Source organism: Schistocerca cancellata, chromosome 3, assembly GCF_023864275.1.
Source record: "Schistocerca cancellata isolate TAMUIC-IGC-003103 chromosome 3, iqSchCanc2.1, whole genome shotgun sequence".
Taxonomy (NCBI): domain Eukaryota; kingdom Metazoa; phylum Arthropoda; class Insecta; order Orthoptera; family Acrididae; genus Schistocerca; species Schistocerca cancellata.
Genome location: NC_064628.1, coordinates 656,292,008 through 656,312,586, shown reverse-complemented (window position 1 = coordinate 656,312,586; position 20,579 = coordinate 656,292,008). Strand labels below are relative to the sequence as shown.

Here is a 20,579-nt window from a genome sequence, read left to right as displayed (position 1 = left end):
AGTTTTTCTACGTATCTGTAGTGTGTCGTGACTATATGTCAATGAATGGAGCTACAGTGAATTTATGATATCGCTTCAATCATTTGTAATAGCCCTGTATTTATATTTTTCTGTACATTATTTGAGCCATTTTAAAAACTTCACAGTATTTTATTAATATTGCATGCCTTGTGTTGAGAGAAATGCCAGTACTTTGCAAATTTAGATAATGGCAGTTTTTTGTACCTGGTTTCGCATGATTTTATCAGATCATATTAAATATCAAGGATGGTATTGTACAATGTTTGCAATAATCAATCAAATGAGAAACAGTATATTTATTATGTGTGTTCACAAGATATACATAGATGCCAAAGATTAAGTTATATAGCAGTCGTGACATTAAATTACCTATGAGGAATAAAAGTTTACATCTAACAATGGAAGATCGTTAACATCCTATGAACACTGGATCCAGGAAGGAAATCAGATCCATACTAGTGTAGTTCCGAAGAGTTTATATATATATATAAAAATAAAAACACAACAACAACAACAAACCGTTGATAAGATAAATGGCTGGTTATCTGAACCACACTCATCCCACTTAAAAGTTCTCTCTCTTAATTACTGCTACAACGCATGTGGACAAACAAAGAAAGGGATAAAATCACAATGACTAAAGTGCGATTCAGTATAACATTATAAGGAGCCTACTGCAGGAAAGCATTAACTAAACGAACTAGTTTCTTAGAGCCTGCCAGAAGTTTAAATAAAACTGAGACAATTTTCATTTTCTTATGATCTGGGAAACTCAATTCATTCTTGAGTGAATCTAGTCAAATATCCCCAGGTTACACAGCAGTAATACAGAGATATTGAAACTAGATTTTAAACATTTCCAGGGCGAGATGTGGGCTCTGACCATCATTTGTTGGTTATACACTGTAGAGTAAAAATGAAAAAATTACAAAAAGAAGGAATTCAAGATGGGACCTGGATAAGTTGAAAGAACCAGAGTTTGTGGAAAGTTTTAGAGGGAGCAAGGCAATGTTGGAATGAAATGGCGGGGAAAGGAATACAACAGATGATGAATGGGTAGCTTTGAGAAATGAAATACTGAAGGCACAGAGGACCACAGGTAAAAAAACAAGGCGTAATAGGAATCCTTGGATAATACAGGACATATTGGATTTAACTGATAAAAAGAGAAAATATAAAAATGAAAAATTAACAGAAGATGCAGAGAGGCTAAACAGGGAAGGCTAGAGAACAAAGGTGCACAACTAGTGGAAAGACAGATGCTGCCTATCAAGAAATTAAAGAAATTTTAGGAGAGAAAAGAAGCAGCTGTGTGAATATCAAGTTGTATGCAAGTCAGTACTAAGCAAATAAGGGGAAGGTGGAAGGAATATACATACTGTCTATATAAGAGAAAAACTTGAGGTCAATGTCAGAGAAAGAGAAGAGGAGCTAGCTGAAGATGAGATCAGAGATGTGATACTGTGAAAAGAATTTGACAGCGCACTGAAAGATGGACCCTGGAGTGGTGGCATCCCCTCAGAATTACTGAGATCCATGACAAAATGATTTCATCTGGTGTGCAAGATTCATGAGACAGGGGAAATATCCTCAGTCTTTAGGAAGAATGTATTAATTTCAAAGAAGGCAGGTGCTCACAGCTGTACCATCAGATTAATAAGACATGGATGCAAAATATTGACAATTATTTACAGAAGAAGGAAAAAGTAGTATTAGTCAACCATAATATTATTGCACCTGGGAATGGGGGCACTTCGGTCGGCTTGGTGAGAGTTTTTATTGTACTATTTCACGAGGAGATGCTGAACCATATGATGGTATACGAATAACTGTCAGTCATTCAAAATGCGATGTGTTTCCCTTAGTCATCACTGTACTTGTTTACAGTAAATTTGCCGTGTGCTTCTGACAATGGCCACAGGAGACTAACTACAGTAACATCAAGGCCAGGTAATAGAAGCTGACCTTGAGGAATGTAGGAACATGTGAGGCAGTACTGAGTCTATGTCTCATCTTGGAAGACAGGCAAACCTGCATTTGTAGCTTTAGAGGAAGCTTTTGACAATGTTGACTGACCTACACTCAATTTTTTCAAAGCTGCAGGTGTAAAATAAAGGAAATGATGGGTTATTTACAACTTGTATAGGAACCAGGTTAGTTTAGAGTGTCATAGGGTATAGAAGGGGAGCAGTAGTTGAGAAGGGTATGAGACAGTGTTGTAGCATACCCTCAAAGTTTTTCAACTTGTGCAGTGAGCAAGCAGTACAGGTAATCAAGGAAAATTTTGGAAATGGAATGACAGTTTAGGGAGAAGAGATAAAAAATTCGAGGTTTGCTGATGACACTGTAATTCTGTCAGGGGCAGCACAGGACTTGAAAGAGCAGTGGAACAGAATGGATAGTGTCATGAAAAGAGGGCATTAACACAAGTAAGGCAATGTAGTCAAATTTAATAAGGCAATGTTGAGGGAATTACATTAGGAAATGAGATACTAAAACCAGTAGAAGAGTTTAGCTACTTGGGCAGTAAATTAAGTGATGGTCAAAGTACAGAGAATATAGGATGCAAATCGACGACAGCATGAAAAGCATTTCTGAAAAATAGGGATCTGTGTACATCTAATATAAATACAAGCGTTAGGAAATATTTTCTGAAGTGTAGACTTGTAGGGAAGTAAAACATCGATAATAAGCAGTTCACACAAAGAGAATAAATGCTTGGTGCTATAGAAGAATGCTGAAGATCAGATGGGTAGGTTGAATTAACTAACGAGGAGATACTGAATCAAACTGGAAAGAAAAGAAATATATAGCACAACTTGACTAAAAGAAGGGATTGATTCATAGGACAAATTCTGAAACATCAAGGAATAGCGAGTTTGGTAACATAGGGAAGTGCTGGGGAGGTAAAAATTGCAGATAGAGATATAGGCAGGATCACAGTGGATGTAGGTTGCAGAAGTTACTCAGAAATGAAAAGCCTTGCACAGGAAGACTAACACGGGGAGCTGCAGCAAACCAGTCTTTGGACTGAAGATCACAACAACATCCTCATATTCAGTTGTTATACAGTTAATGCCGACCAGTGTCTAAAGTAGTTAGTCATACCGACAGAACACAGAGGGAAAACAGGTTATTCAATTTTAGTACTCAGTAACACAATTTTATTCTCCAGCGGTGAATGATGACAGCTCTGTAGGTTTCCTAGGCCATGCAGGAAAACATGTTTTCTGTACAATGTTCCACGCTGCTCTGTAATGTTCTGCCATTCCTTTGATTTGTGCGTAAGTCATGTTGGAAATGTCAACACCATTTATAACATGCATGCAATGCATAAACTGGCGTAACAGTTCTTTCTTACATATCATCAAGCAGCAAGTAGAATGCAGTTTTTCTGATTTCTTTGTTGTACCCTTTTTAATTCCATTTACTGCAACTTCCAGAGGCCTATGTAGATAAAACAAAAAGGGAATTTTAAAAATATTTATACAATAATGAGACATCATATACTACTTTATTACTACACTTGTCTTAATAATATCTTACTACACTAATTTAGACTTACCCCAATTGTTCCTACTTCAATTTAACTATTTGCTACTAAAGTGAATGTCCCTATGATTCAATTACAGTTGCCATTGTAAATCTCTATGATTCCACAACTTATAAGTCCAAAGAAGCAACTAGATTTATGTATGTTACAAAATTTTTGGACACTCTTTGGATCCTGCCCTAAAAGCAATCATGTTGAAAATGAAATATATATGGTGAAGCCACTTCTGGAAGTCGGGGCAAGATATGGACAGTGGAGACATTGAAACTGATATAACAAATTAATAAATGCCCCCAAAAACTACTTGCACAGAAAAAAGTAAGCACCTCTTTACAATGACAGTTAAGTTGTTCTCTGTTTGTTGATACTGTCACAGTAATTCAGGTCCATGCAACCATCGTCTATTTGCCTTCATGCCATAACACTATTTTTTAAAGGTCACACTAGAAGTTGACCACAGTGACTAAAAATAAACACCTAAGTATTTGCACACTTGTTGTGCTTCTACAATGAATGGCTGCTTAAAGTTTTATTTTAATAATGTCATGTCATATGTAAAGTAAATATTACAGGAGGTACAGTCTGCAATGCACAGTCTTGTTAATATGGTGATTCACATCCTAAAAAATTTCAAAGCTGAACTATGTAATTGTTCAAATATTCTTACTGTATGTGAAGACAGAGCAGAGGTAGCGAAGGAAGTAACTACATTAGGCTAATGCAAAGAAAACAAATCTTATGCATAGGTACCATACTTATATCTGAAAAGGTTCATACCACAGACAAGGAGTAACATACTGTCATTCTTCATCATACATACAAAGGAGGGCTACTAGCTGATGCCCGACTGCCTTGGAATATTTCTTGTTTCTTTAACTGGTAAATCACGCCCATTGTACTTTTGATTTTGAAACTAATGTACAGGGAATAAATGTGATACCGAACTTCATTTTATGGGACATATGTGATATGTTCTTCAGCCTATGATTTCGTATTCACTGCTCCCAAACACTATAATAACTGAACTTAGAACAGCTCTCTTCTTCTTGAGCCAAAGTAATGAAATACTTCGAATTAAATGACTGAATTTTCCTCATGTAAAGGGATAAAGTTAAAAACAAGTCTTGGAACCACCCGAAGAGCCTGATGATGAAACCAAGGGACCACCAAGTAGGATGCAGCTGGTGAAGGGGCTATGTGGTCAGCGACATTGAATCGCTACGGTGGTAACAGATGACACTTGCGACCAAAACATAATGCAGCCTGCAGGAGTACTGCAACCCAGACACAACAGCCAGGTCACCAACACATTCTATACAGTTCGGCCGACACACTAACCATGAAATACAACAAAAGGTGGCATGGAGAAGCAATATTTAAGGACGCTCAAACCAGACCATCATTGTTGAACTGCTGAGCAGTGATGTGATGTTGAGCCTGTGCTACTCTGTGCTGCAACAATGATGCTGACTTTTCTGCCATAGCCAGTACCTGAAACGCTGCCTGCCACCTCTGGGGGCACCAGGGGCTGCTCTGCACTTTGTCGCCTCCTGAGAGTACCATGCCAGGTTCCAACCATCTCTGCACCTGTTGGGGCCCAACAGAAGACCACTATGCTCTGAGCCCAGGAGCGTGACACAGCCCAATGTCCCTGTGGCTGTCACTGCCAGCCACACTCACTATGGCCAGGAAACACAAGACCCTGTCGGCACAGCACCAGCTGCCCAGTAGCGGATTGCGCAATTAACAGCCGAAGGCCATCACATCTGGAGAGATGCCTTCATATTCTCTGTGGTGACCAGTAACGATTGTAACTAAACCTCCATAAATAAGTCTTGTAACAATAATCGAGCCTTCTTCAACTGCCCAACATCCTCCCTCAGTAGAGAATTCTAGTCCACACTAAGCTGTAAGAGCCAGCCTGTCATACTTATTTGTCATTTGTCAATGAGGACCTACTGGATTGCATTTATGCTATTTGCTTTGAAAAGGCCACACCTCCACTGATAACACAGCCTGTTTGTCTGTTCTGCAACAGTCAAAGCTTCTTGTAGTTCATAAGACAGCCATACTAATCAGAGTGACACAGAATGGTAATATCACAAGCACATTTATGTTTGTGAGAAAAGCTCTGAGAAGTTTTCAAGTTTCTCAAAGCAAGGGCTACTTTCCCATCCGTAGTCTAAAGGTCTTGTTTTAAATAAATTTTTCAGAAACAGTTTTGCTCAGTTCTTTACCACATAGGTATTTTAATTTTGATTTCATTTTCTTGTTTCCTTAAACAAGTATTAAATAATTATCTGGGAATTGAAATAAAAATTACTGTATTCAAATTTCTGTGAGAACAATTAGTTTACATACAACCACTAAGAATAACTCAATGTTTTATACATATCAGGTTATTCTCTCTCAAAGTAAAATTGTTACAATGTAAACCAGTGTGTGAAGTATCATCAAAATGTTTGTAAGGTTTGAAAAGAAAACATGCTCTTGTGGTAGTAACTTGGAGGAACACAAACCTTCATTCCTACTGTTGGCTTCCACATTGTTAAAACTATATATACCTCTACAAAAATTATGTTAGACAACTGCCATGGAATGTTTGTTTCTAGTTTAAGCATGCACACACATGCACAGGTGCACTCACCCATGGCTATGAACGAGAGTGTGTACTTACACTAGGAGAAAGTGCTAACTAAAAAATCATGCTTTAGATGTGTTACACAATGTACATCAATCTGCTAGACGTGAGTGGCTGCCTCTCTTCATTTTAAGAGTTTTCATCCTGGAATTTCCTTAATAGTAGTATTAGTAGGACGGAATGCATAACAGTCAATAAATTTTCACTGTATACATGCAGACTTATCTGTGGAAATAGACAACATGACAGCCATGCATACTAGATTTGCTGTAACTGAACAACTATTTTATATTGTTGTGGGAACAATGAGCTGCAAAAGTTGATGTAGAAAATGAAATTGAGACCAAGTCTTTGTCTGTGAGCTCTTTGGACAGACCTTTTGTGGTATCTAACTTAAATATATGTGTATTGTGGTGTCTTGTATTTATGCAAATAAAGTGGATCAATTTCATTATAGCAGTACGAGAGTATAAATGCACCTACTGACATGCATAGAATTTCCCACTTGGTAATAAACCAAGAGCCATGGTATTTAGGCATTTAGTAGCAAAATTTGCATGTCACATTTTTTATGCCAAGGATTGCAATCTGGTTCCCTTCAGACAACTCTCTATTCAGTCCAAGACAAAATGTAACATTATGTACATTATTGTAGGTTGATATGGAAAGCTAACTGTGACAAGAAAGCACTGCTTCTTTGTATGAAAATGTCACCGAGTCTTTAAACAATACGGGTGCAACCATAACATTGACTAAAAACAAGATACCCATGTTTCCCAAATAACAGTTTTTCTTTTTTCAATGTTCTCAAATTCATAATACATGAAAACAATTTTTTAAGATAAGGAAAATGTCATTAGAATTATTAATAGAAACAGAAGTTAAATACTTGATGGATGTTCTCACCTATCAGGTACTGCACTCCACACTATGCTTTCAGCACAAGGCAATTTCCCTGGTTGACGGGCATCTGAGAAAGGCAATGTAGAATGTAGAAATATAGGTGATGACAGTCCATATGGTGGTTTTAGGCCAACTACGCCAGTTGTTCTTCCCACAACAGCTCGATGAAGTGCATCATATGAGTATGGACTGCTGCCACCTATGTTGAGTGTCTTATAGTAAATAGGTGCATGCAAAAGCAAAGACAATAAAGCACCCTGCAAACCCACTGCTGCCCACCTCGCTAATTTATCACTACAGGATAATGATAGACTGCGCTCTCCGCGACCTGGTTTCCCTCGAAGTACTCCTGTTACATGATAGTTTGCTCCAGGAAGTTTAGGATCCTGTAATTTTTCCCCTGGGAGGCACTTTGAACCTGTTCTGTAAACATCGGAGAAAGCTGGTTTTTTTGACAATGGGCTAAGATTTTCTTCATGCTCAGATGCACGTTTCAGCCCAGCACGCTTACAGTTTTCATCAGTTGAATTTGTATGAGTGTGGGGTGACACAGAATGGAGCTCACTTGGCTCGGTCACTGTAAATTTTACTTCATTTCCACAGTGGACTGCCGTTTTACACTCTTCATCTGTAATTTCTTGGAGCCTTACTGTTCTTGCCAGTTGAACTTCTGAATCAGTATTTAACTGCTTAACAAATGGTCCTTCCCCGGTTGGTAAATGGTTATGGGAGCAACTGGCTTGACTCACATCAGACTCAACTCCATCATTAGTCTGGAATACAGTTTCTGCTTCTTTGCTTACTGTATTTTTAGATAACTGTTTATTTGCATTGGCATCCTGCACCTTGGATACTTCCTTTAATGCATGTGAAAATGAAATATTAATTGGTAGGGTGCATGTGCCATCTGAATAATCATCAAATTTTGGAAATATTGAAGCATCACCACAAGGAACATGGCTGGTGAAAAAATGGAATGTAATATCATCTTTCATGATGCAGCGACCTTCATGATCAGTGCCACTAAAGAGGGCTGATTTACCCGTATGCAGCTGTTGAAAGACTTGATAATACAAGTAACGAAGAAATCCTCGTCGTGCCATCACTTCTGCATGGCAGTCATTCAGTCTTGTAGAAGACATTTTTGACTGCCCCACACATTTTGATCCAGTTCCAGCTGAAACCACTTCAAATACTGGATCTATACCCCAACCATTTACTTTGACAATTGCTGCAAGTAGAGTCCACTGTCTATCATTTGGTTTTCCATTCTTTGGAAGAGTGTCATATTTACTATAACAAAGTTCTGCAATTTTGTTGCAGAAATCTTGATCAAATGTAGCAGCCATAATTAAAGAACATGAAAAACAAATGTTTCCAGTTTGGTGTAGCGCAAAAATATTAAGCAACTATTTCAGGATCCCATGCAAACTTTTTCACAGTTTTTAAACTGTTCAATAACTCCATATCTTTTGGTAGAAGCTCAAAGTTTAGAGCTATATTAGATGCAATGCGATCTGGGTTCACAGATTTTGGAATCACAGCTGGAAAAAAAGAAGGAAAAAAATAATTAAAACTCAGTCTTTGCTGCTGGTGTTATATTTAAAGACAATGTACAAAAATTAGCAATTTTTTTTTTTATAAACTCTGTGGACTGGTGGACTTCCATGATTACAAACCAAAAGCTAAGGAAAATATCTACATCCGACATATGTAACAAGTAAATTTCAGCATCACTGTGTGACACAGCAAGTTGGAACTACTCCATGTGTGATGACTTTTATGGCTGATTTTGCCTTTGGACTTGTTATATTATGAACTTAGACACTGCACTCCTGTTGCTCTATTTTTTTTCCAAATTAGAGGTCATCCCTCACTAATTATATAATTAATATTTTGAATAATTTATCATTATGTGAAATAATTTTCAATACTGCACCTGTACTCTTAAGTACATAATTACCATTGTAAATTCATAAAGTGATTCCATGTTTACCAAATGTTTTGTAAACAAACAAAAAATTGTCATTACTTATACCACATCCTAAACAGCAAAGTTTTACCTAGTCATTTTTAATGATTGTATAATGTCCAAAACAACTCTATGTTAATACATCAGTTTTTAAATAGTCAGATGTCACTCAAAGTCAGTCAGTCTGCACCCAGTCATGAGCAAACTGTCAAGTATGTAATACCTATGATAGTGATATTTGCTCATGTTACATGTTTGCACAGTTCATTCGTGAAGTGCATGCACCTGTACTAATGAAAAATCAGTAATATCGATGTCTAAAAACTTCCAAGTGATTTCTGTAACACAAATTAATGGATATTTTGACTGAACTGTATGGTACTGACCTGACAGTAAGCAACAGTAATTTCAAGGATGAGGAAAACTCGTCACAGTTTAAACAGCACAACTTTGAGGCTAATAAAATGTGTGAAAAAGTGCAATCTAAATTGTAGTATCCTGCACATTTTTCTTGAGCAGACATCATCAATTATTACGAGTTTCAACTTCAGGACAACAAATGGATGTGCTGCTGAGGAGGTGACAGAGATTACAGATAATCAAGTTGGTGCTTTATAATTAAGCACAAACCAGAGTATGTGAACAATCTGTAAGAGGAATCATGAAATCTATCAGAAAAAAATACTGTGCATTCAAAGGAGTTTCCCCGATACAACTAAATGGTAATCAAGATAAAAGAGTTCATCACATTTTATACATTTGACAAGAAACATCTAAAAATTATAACTGGAGTGCTTTTTTTTGCTTTTTTTCCCAAAATATATAAAACAATTCTACACTTCCTGATCTGTCAACACGGTGATTTTCTCCAACATTGGCATATAACATTAAAATTATTTTTGTGGAAAAAAAACCATTATCTTTAAAAGGATGTATAGTTATCCTTTATTGTTGCGTGATTGACCAATTTCTACTCTTAAGTCATTTTCCAGCACTTTCATAAGCAGTACGCTACATGCCCTAAGTGTTGTGGTGGCATACAATTGAAAAAACCATTACATACATATATCCGTATGTGGAACACGTGAAATAATATATCTCCATTGCAAAACATTGCGCTAGAAGCAAATGTCATTTGTAAACTACAAGACCCCAATTCTAAGAGGTTATTCTTTCTTCATAACCCTAAGAGGGGTGTAAACTAGCTCGCGTCTGTGGTGAAATACTACATGTGCACCCCAGGAAGCGCTAAATAAGCTAAAACGAAATGGCAGTCAGACCAAATATTGGATTTACTGGCTAAAAACGTGCAGACATATCAAAATCAAAAATCCCTAAAAAATGGACCTTTTCAGGACTCTGAGTGTTCAAGTATGCCATTTAAATAGAGAAAGCATTAGCCGAGCTAAAAGCAAGTACCTATCTAAATGCCATGTAGATAATAATATTGATGTATCTCTAACCCAGGAAACACACACTTCAACCAAGGAAGACTCACATAAAAGAGGTAGGAATTTCCCCAGGGCTGACTGATGGAGTTTTCCTGATGATCTATATCAATATATCTGTTCTATTCAACCAGAACCTAAAAACTAGCCCTCTGTTTCTCAGGGAGGGCTGTTCCTACTGCTGCTAACAAGTTTATCCCTTGTGAACAGGAAGAGGAATATACAGGGTGTTACAAAACGGTACGGCCAAACTTTCAGGAAACATTCCTCACACACAGAAAGAAAATATGTTATGTGGACATGTGCCCGGAAATGCTTACTTTCCATGTTAGAGCTCATTTTATTACTTCTCTTCAAATCACATTATCATAGAATGGAAACACACAGCAACAGAACGTACCAGCGTGACTTCAAACACTTTGTTACAGGAAATGTTCAAAATGTCCTCCGTTAGCGAGGATACATGCATCCACCCTCCATCGCATGGAATCCCTGATGCGCTGATGCAGCCCTGGAGAATAGCGTATTGTATCACAGCCATCCACAATACGAGCACGAAGAGTCTCTACATTTAGTACCGGGGTTGTGTAGACAAGAGCTTTCAAATGCCCCCATAAATGAAAGTCAAGAGGGTTGAGGTCAGGAGAGCGTGGAGGCCATGGAATTGGTCCACCTCTGCCAATCCATCAATCACCGAATCTGTTGTTGAGAAGCGTACGAACACTTCGACTGAAATGTGCAGGAGCTCCATCGTGCATGAACCACATGTTGTGTCGTACTTGTAAAGGCACATGTTCTAGCAGCACAGGTAGTGTGTCCCATACGAAATCATGATAACGTGCTCCATTGAGAGTAGGTGGAATAACATGGGGCCCAATCAAGACATCACCAACAATGCCTGCCCAAACATTCACAGAAAATCTGTGTTGATGACGTGATTGCACAATTGCGTGCGGATTCTTGTCAGCCCACACATGTTGATTGTGAAAATTTACAATTTGATCATGTTGGAATGAAGCTTCATCCGTAAAGAGAACATTTGCACTGAAATGAGGATTGACACATTGTTGGATGAACCATTCGCAGAAGTGTACCTGTGGAGGCCAATCAGCTGCTGATAGTGCCTGCACATGCTGTACTTGGTACGGAAACAACTGGTTCTCCCGTAGCACTCTCCATACAGTGATGTTACCTTGTACAGCAGCAACTTCTCTGACGCTGACATTAGGGTTATCGTCAACTGCACGAAGAATTGCCTCATCCATTGTAGGTGTCCTCGTCGTTCTAGGTCTTCCCCAGTCGAGAGTCATAGGCTGGAATGTTCCGTGCTCCCTAAGACGCCGATCAATTGCTTCGAACGTCTTCCTGTCGGGACACCTTCGTTCTGGAAATCTGTCTCGATACAAACGTACCGCGCCATGGCTCTTCCCCCGTGCTAATCTATACATCAAATGGGCATCTGCCAACTCCGCATTTGTAAACATTGCACTGACTGCAAAACCACGTTCGTGATGAACACTAACCTGTTGATACTACGTACTGATGTGCTTGATGCTAGTACTGTAGAGCAATGAGTCGCATGTCAACACAAGCACCGAAGTCAACATTACCTTCCTTGAATTGGGCCAACTGGTGGGGAATCGAGGAAGTACAGTACATACTGACGAAACTAAAATGAGCTCTAACATGGAAATTAAGCGTTTCCGGACACATGTCCACATAACATCTTTTCTTTATTTGTGTGTGAGGAATGTTTCCTGAAAGTTTGGCTGTACCTTTTTGTAACACCCTATATACCAGGGTGGAATGAACATGCGAACAATTTTACGAACAATATAGTGAAACTGGCAACAGCAATACTGCAAACAGCCTCCTTCAAAGGCTTGATGCTGCTAGAAGAGTACAATGGTGTGAGACAGTAGAAAATGTAAGCTTCAAACATTCAAGTAAGGAAGGCAAGGAGCCTTCTGTATAAGCTTGGTGGAGCCTACAATAAACTGGTCAGAAGTTGAATTTCAGATAACCAAATCAGTAGCCATATATAGTTGAAGCACCTACATCATCCAGTGAAACAACATACTTCCAAAATAAAATGAGAACTCACCTCCCTAAAAGCTCAGTGCCCAAACAAATCTGATTTCTCTTCACCATTTACACTGACTGAATTGGATGAGGCCTTGAAACAAACTAAACATGGTAAAGCACCTGGTCCTGGTTAATATACACATGGAATTTCTGATAAGCATGGGTAATGGTGGTAAAAAAAGGCTAGTCTGCTTCTTCTCCAACAGCCTAGATAACGGATCACTGCCTAATGAGATAAAGAGAACAAAAACAGCGGCAATTTTGAAACCAGGTAAACCAGCTGACTGCCCTCTAAAGTTTCAGACCAACTTCCCTTTTGAGCTGTACTTATAAACTCTTGGAGAGGGTCATTTATAATAGAATTAAAGGCTTCATTCTGGAACATATCACAGCTGAGCAAGCTGGTTTCAGGCCACAGAGAAGTTGCTGCAACCAGGTACTGGCCCTAACAGCTTCCACAGAGGCTGGTTTCCAAGAAAATGTGAAGATGTGTTGCATTCATAGACCTAACCATGACATATGACACAGTCTGGAGAGAAGGGATGATATACAAGTTATTAAACATGATTGGCTGCCAAAAAACTGTAACTCTCATCACCACCATGATAAACAATAGATATTTCTGCATTTACATGGGAGAAAAAATGAGCAAGTAGAGGAAATCAAGCAGTGGACTACCACAGCCCCCCTATTACTCAACCTATATATCTCCAAGCTTCTCTATACCAGGTTAACAAAATTCTGCTACACTGATGATATCAATTTTGTTTGTAAAACAAACCCTGTACAAGTAAAACTGAAGTTCTTACATTCCATCTGAACAACAAACAAGCCACCGTAGAGCTCAGAGTGAAACTTCATAGAAACTCTCTTTGCCATAACAAGTACTCTAAGTACCTTGGTGTCACCCTTGACCATAACCTTTCACAAGAAAATATCTTGAAAATACCACTGCCAAGATAAAAACTCATAACAATATTATTCAACAATTGTGTGGAATGACATGGGGAGCTTCGGCAGATACCTTGCGCACATCATCCACTGTGCCTGGTCTTCTCAACAGCCAAGTACTGTGCCCCAGTACAGCTAAACAGCTGCCATGCCAACTTGATTGATGTCCAGTTGAACCATACTATGCGGTTAATGACTGGGACAATCCAACCAACACCGATTTATTGGCTTCCTCTGCTAATCAACATCTATCCACCCACAATCCATAGAAGTGAGGCCTTGCTAACAGAATACTGCAAGCTGCAGGAGCACCTGTAGTCACCCATACAGGAAGACATACCAAGTCTACTACAAAATAGACTGTTCAAGAAACCCACTATTGCTGCAACCAGAACATCTAGATGGCAGTAATATCGAGGCGAGAGACCTGTGAGATCGGAACCATCAACTTACTGAAAATCATGAAGACGGTGAGTGATTCTAAAAGAATAACTGTTATACTGCTGGCACAGACTTGGCAGGAAACTATGGGTCAAATTGAACAAAGCTCACACTGGGCATGACAATGTGCAGATTCTCTTTAGAATGGGGTGTTACAGAGTCTCCAGTTTGTGACTGTGGGGGTTCTAAACCAGACAGCGCATTAGAGATGAATGGCCCTTGAGTTCCTATCAGGGGAGTTGGAACAACCTCATAAAAGCTGATGATACAACTCGGATTAGGAACTTAGATACTGACATTTAGTTAGTTTTATATATAGTTTTGTATTTCTGTATTCTTGTTATATACATACACTAATGTTATATACCTGTATTTTTAAACTGAATGTGAGCCATACAAATAAATAAATATCCCTAAGTCATTCCATGCATTGATGAATGCAGTATGAACAACAGTATGATACTATATGCAGGTGCGTGGGGTACCTAATGTGTTCTGTATTGTATGGTATGCTTATCACACCATGAAGACCTGCTGCCCGGTGACAATGCCAATGTTCTCTTTCTGCTATGGTTATTCTTCTTCTTTTTAAGATGTAGCCACTTACCACACTGGCTTAAGATACTTTAAAATGCCTCTCCTGGAGCCACACCATAAGGGTTTTCCCTGTTTTAAAAGTTTCAGTATCTCCAAAAATATTCATGACCTACCAATGTTCCATTATTGCACGCTTTTCCAGTTCCAGCGTGGATCCAAAGGCACAGATGGGTAAGGGTGGGCAAACAGCTACTTCTGGATGGGCAGTCTGGAGACACTAGCTCAAGCATGAAAGGAAAGTGTGAGGCTTGGTCGGACAGAGGTGGTCAGTTTGCTAGCAACCGGAACACACACTGGTTGCGCTGGGCAGTGGAGGGTGTTGATTTGGAAGGACAGTAGAATTTCTGCTTTAGGAGTAGCTACGTGAAGGCCTCTATGAGGAGAAGGACTTTTCTGATGACACGATAGAAGAAACAGGAGTCGAAAGGGTAGGGATCCAATATTAAAATCAGAATTTAAAAGAGCTTTGGGCAACCAAAGATCAAGTAAGGCAGAAGGGAAAGACAACATTCCATCAGAATCTCTAATATCATTGGGGAAAGTGGCAACAAAACAGCTGTCCATGTTTCTTAGCAGAATGTATGAGATTCGCAATATATCATCAGACTTTCAGAAAAACATCATCCAGACAATTCTGTAGATAGCAAGAGCTGACAAGTGTGAGAATTATCGCACATTCAGCTTAACAACTCATGCTTCCAAGCTGTGGACAACGATAATGCACAAAAAAGCAGGTAAAGACACCAGATAGGCAGTTCTCACATTGCGGTTGATAATGGAAGCAAGACTACAGAAAAATCAAGAAATGTTCATATGATTTGTTGACCTGGAAAAAGAATTCAACAGTGTAAAATGGTGCAAGATGTTTGAAAGTCTGAGAAAAATAGGGGTAAGTTATATAGAAAGACAGGTAATATACAATGTGTACAAGAATCAATAGGGAACAGTAGGAGTGGAAGACCAAGAACGAAATACTCAGATTAAAAAGAATGTAAGATAGGGATGTAGTCTTTCACTCCTACAGTTCAGTCCACACACTAAGGAAGCAATGACAGAGAAATGGAATGGTTCAAGAGTGGGATTAAAAATCATGGTGAATGGATATCAATGATAAAATTTTCTGACGACATTATAATAACTGAATTGTGTCAACAGCAAGTGAATTTAGTAGCCCTCATGGGTGTTCCTGTGACCCATCATTGATATGTAATTTCATTTAAAATTCTAAGGAAGTGTCAGCAGTAACTTGTGTGTGCTTTGGGTGATTTAAATGTATCAAACTATTGCACCATCCAGGCAGCATTTTGTCATAAAAAGCATACGCTTTAAACTGCCTGAGTTGGTACACACTTGAAGATATGCTGTTTGGCAAAAGGGGCCATATAACAACTGATTAATCATTGCTAAATTTATTCATGCAATTAATCAATGTGAAAGTTGCAAGCCCAGATCTTGATCTTAAATGATTTGTAATTGTTTTTAAGGTACTTGTATAAGTTGTAACATTATTGTTTTCCTGTATTAGAGCTCTAAAACTTAACTGTTTTTATTCCATCTGTGTCAAAATTACCAGAACGACCTGTTGGGAGCGTTGTTGAATGTTAAAATCAACTTATGTTGCAAAGCCTTGGTGTTCATCAACTACTGTCTGAGGATTTTGATTTAAACCAAGCACTGCCACTTAACCTGTCAGTGTGACCTTATATAAACGTAGTATGAGTGTTTGACTGAAAAGATCAAATATGTTCAGGTTTCCAGTGTGTGCCTTGTGTAAATTGTTTCATCAGCAAATAAATTTGTCAGGTCTTCTGGTGAGTTTGCGCTCACTCTTTAACTACATCCAGATCCTTGAATCCTACACCTGTAAGGAAGGACAGAGACTGAAATTTATACAACAAATAATTGCAGGTTATGAGTGTAATTAGCACAAAAGAGGAAAGTGTGGTGGGCCATTTCAAATCGTTACAAGACAGCTTTCCACTCCTGCTCCTCTTTAAAAAAAAAAAAAAAAATCTAGATTTAAGTGTTTTCAGTACTTGTCATTATCTGATGGCCAACAGCAGTCTTCAATACATGCTGGCATTGCCTGGTTGCTAACAATGATGTTCGGTACAGGTTGCTTCACTGCAGGAGTGAATAACTCCACACAAGTATGTGGCCGAGTGACCTTAAATGCCTGATTTGCCTCAGAGTATGAGTAGTAGGATAATATTGATTTACAGAGTCTTTTTCTCTTCAGTGAAGGCTTAACAGTCTCAGTTTCAAAAGGATGCTTGTCAAAGCATTTGGCAGAAGTAGGTGGAGCAGTACATCGAATGGTCATTGGAACTGCACAAGTCAGCAGGCCTCTGCACACTCCATGGTGGTGTACCTGAAGAACTGACACTTGATGAAGAACATTAGATTTGATAGGTAAGGCCTAATTTTGTAGTGGAAGAAATCTGCTGCTATGTTCTCAAGTAGCTTTGGAACATTGACTGTAAGAGCAAATATGGCACTCTCTTTGAGTTAGCCTATTTGTCTCTTCATAACTTCCTAACTACATGCACACCACTTTGATAGTTAATGTTGAGCTCTTTGGTGGCCAGGCACATTAATGCCTGCATGGGATAATTATTTACTTTAATTATGAACAGTGTGCAGCTCAGTATCACAAGGATTGGAAAGTCATATAATGGTGCCCGTTTCAGTTTTCAAAATTTATATCCATTGAGTTATGAGTCCAAGTTTTTCTATGAAATCCAACACTTCACATGAAATTAATACATAACACTATGGAGTGTTTATGATACTTGCCCACCTGCATTGAGCTGCAGTGCCCAGCGCAATAATACTTGTGCTGGTGTTCTACCAAGACGCTGTGCTACTTCAACCACAGTGGAGTCATTCAGCAAATGGTTTGCTCCTGCTGATCCACCTAAAGAGCAGTATGCCTGGACGAGAATGCCAGCTTTTTCACATGCAGTTCTCAGTTGTTCTTGTCGAAAATATGGATGAAGCTCAACCTAAAAAGTATCATACATCATCAGATATGTTGGGGAAAAAATGACACTCTGTAACTTTATACAGTCAAGATCATATTCTACACATCTCCTGAAATGATAAAATGTTCCTCACAGCAATTGCAAGAAAATATATTGAAATTAATTGTTAGTGACAATACAAGCAATTATGAACCTACAACAGTTTATTTTGTCTGACAATGTAATGTCATATGCTGTTTTCAAAATTAGACAAATTGGTGTTGTCATCTTCTAAACCAGTACAGATGTGAGCCTATGAAACTGTCACCCAGACTGAAGTAATCACTCTCTGGGGATATATGTATACCTGCACAGTTCTACTCAATATGAAGAAGATACAGGGCATAATTAGAGCATCTAAAGTGACACACAAAGTATTTTATGTGACAGACACCTTATAGATGACAAAATAAACAGCTGAAGTGGTGGTAATGAATCCTTACTTGACACAAGCTAAGAGAGACTATGAGGCCTGTGAAGAATGTAATTCATACATGAAAAATGCTGCTTGTTGCCATATAAAAATCTGGCAAAAACTTTAACAACATCAAAGAGAGCTCAGTCTCCATTTTCACCACCACATGTAAATGTACGTTGATCTATATATATTTTATGACAAAATTTCATGTTGATATCATGTCAAGTACACTGAGGCGAACCGATCAGGAGAGGTTACAAAATGGTGATTATAAAGTTTACAGATAAAAAAATAAGTGTACAAACTCCTTTTCGTATTTATGATTGGCATTACATAACTAATACCCAAACACACAAAATACAATGACATTAAAATGAAGTGAACTATTGGTGCTAAGTAAAGAAATTTTTTGAATGTTCTCCATTCTGTAGCATTAATTTACTGCTGCTTCAATGAGGAAACAGCCTTTTCATTACAAACTGACTGATCATCTGACCTGATTAACAGCAGGCTTCACAATGTTGTCCTTGTCAAGCAGCTCTGCAAGATGCCGCACAGTGTAATTAGACACTCCAATGGCACGGAGGCAACCAGTGTGGTACAAGTTTGTCAGTGTTTCCCAGGTTTCAAAACGTTCCTTACGATGGACACTGCTGTCCACTGGAACACTTGACACACCAGGCCAGTGAATCAAGTACAGATCAATGTAATCTACACCCAAGTTCTTAAGAGACTTCTCAACAGCTTTCACAGCTCTTTCACGGCCAAAATCAGATGGAGCTAAATTTGATTTAAAATGCAAATTTTCTATTGTTACAAACTGTTATTCAAGTACAAAACATAAAATTAAAAGTACATCTTAATCACCAGCAAGAAAGCTATTACTTTAAAACGGCAGAATATGGCTTACATGAAGAGTATATACATTTATAAAATCAGAGGTTTACTAAGCTACCCAAGATGCATTTACATGATACTTCCAAAATTAAGGGCGTTGTATGGTAAATATTTTTTGCCAATAAAACATTGGAAGCAATCAGAAATGGAGTATCTATAATAATGTGGATGGGCCTTCATCATCACAAATGCAAAAAAGTTTTCTTATCTCTTGCAAGAGAAAACAGTCTCAGATACTAATCTATTATGCTGCCTAATCCATTGGATCTCATCCACCCTCCTCCTCCAAATGACCTAGTCATCGAAATATCCTTTTTCAGATGCATCCCAACCACAATCTAGTCAGCTTCCATCCATCCAACCTAATCGTCCTAAGCAACATATCATCTAACCTTGTACAGTAGGTAAGTGAGAATATGCCTATGAGGTGTGAGGTGTGGAGCAGAGACAGAGTTCTTTCCCTTTATCTCTTCTGTCCCATGCCTGCCTGAGAACTGCATTATTGGCCTTCCAAAAAACATTTCTGTACCAGTGGACTTGACTGTCAGCCTTGTGGTGTGTCACTGTTCACTAGTTGTGGTCTCATAGTTTCTTTCTTTTTTTAATTTATTGCTCCACAACAAAGGAGATAATTCAAGTGAAACATGAATGCAGAATTCAAATCCACATTAAAAGGAAGAAGCAGATGAAAATATGCGGGCAAAACGATAAAATACCTGACGGCTTACCAGAGAGGACATTATCATCGTTGATAAAGAACGTCCGTCCTCAGAGACCAAAAACAGGAAAAGTTAACGTAATATTGGTAAACTGCAGGAGTATCCAGGGCAAGGTTCCTGAATTAGTATCTCTTATTGAAGGAAATAGTGCGCATATAGTATTAGGAACGGAAAGTTGGTTAAAACCGGAAGTGAACAGTAACGAAATCCTAGACACAGAATGGAATATATACCGCAAGGATAGGATAAACGCCAATGGTGGAGGAGTATTTATAGCAGTAAAGAATTCAATAATATCCAGTGAAGTTATTAGCGAATGCGAATGTGAAATAATCTGGGTTAAGCTAAGTATCAAAGGTGGGTCAGATATGATAGTCGGATGCTTCTATAGACCACCTGCATCAGCAACCGTAGTAGTTGAGCGCCTCAGAGAGAACCTGCAGAACGTCGTGAAGAAGTTTCGTGATCATACTATTGTAATAGGGGGAGACTTCAATCTACCAGGTATAGAATGGGATAGTCACACAATCAGAACTGGAGCCAGGGACAGAGACTCTTGTGACATTATCCTGACTGCCTTGTCCGAGAATTACTTCGAGCAGATAGTTAGAGAACCAACTCGTGAAGCTAATGTTTTAGACCTCATAGCAACAAATAGACCGGAACTTTTCGACTCCGTGAATGTAGAAGAGGGTATCAGTGATCATAAGTCAGTGGTTGCATCAATGACTACAAGTGTAATAAGAAATGCCAAGAAAGGAAGGAAAATATATTTGCTTAACAAGAGTGATAGGGCACAAATTGCAGAATATCTGAGTGACCACCATCAAACGTTCATTTCTGAGGAAGAGGATGTGGAACAAAAATGGAAAAAATTCAGAAACATCGTCCAGTACGCCTTAGATAAGTT

The 20,579-nt window shown here is 38.5% G+C and overlaps 2 protein-coding genes across 2 annotated transcripts in view; both read right to left on the bottom strand.

Annotated features, from left to right (window-relative positions):
* Positions 1-302: 302 nt before the first annotated feature.
* Positions 303-8,467, bottom strand: LOC126175612 (tRNA-specific adenosine deaminase 1). Its single transcript, XM_049922495.1, has 2 exons — positions 7,122-8,467; positions 303-3,468 (listed from the first exon to the last, which is right to left on the bottom strand). Exons 1-2 carry the CDS (start codon positions 8,465-8,467, stop codon positions 3,186-3,188), a joined length of 1,629 nt encoding a protein of 542 aa, XP_049778452.1. The 3' UTR covers positions 303-3,185.
* Positions 8,468-8,519: 52 nt separating this feature from the next.
* The window catches only part of LOC126175613 (uncharacterized oxidoreductase MSMEG_2408/MSMEI_2347-like), a 51,332-nt gene continuing 39,272 nt past the window's right edge, over positions 8,520-20,579 (bottom strand). The window contains exons 4-6 of the mRNA XM_049922496.1: positions 18,550-18,833; positions 17,413-17,617; positions 8,520-8,662 (exon numbers count right to left, since the gene is read on the bottom strand). Of these exons, the coding sequence (XP_049778453.1) occupies positions 8,520-8,662; positions 17,413-17,617; positions 18,550-18,833 (632 nt within the window). The remainder of the gene's footprint in view (positions 8,663-17,412; positions 17,618-18,549; positions 18,834-20,579) is intronic.

Excerpts from the sequence above, each read along its gene's own strand:
- LOC126175612 (XM_049922495.1), bottom strand. The coding sequence starts at position 8,467 with ATGGCTGCTACATTTGATCAAGATTTCTGCAACAAAATTGCAGAACTT. Across the intron at positions 3,469-7,121 it reads TGGAGTGCAGTACCTGATAG|GCCTCTGGAAGTTGCAGTAA; the intron begins GTGAGAACATCC and ends TTATCTACATAG.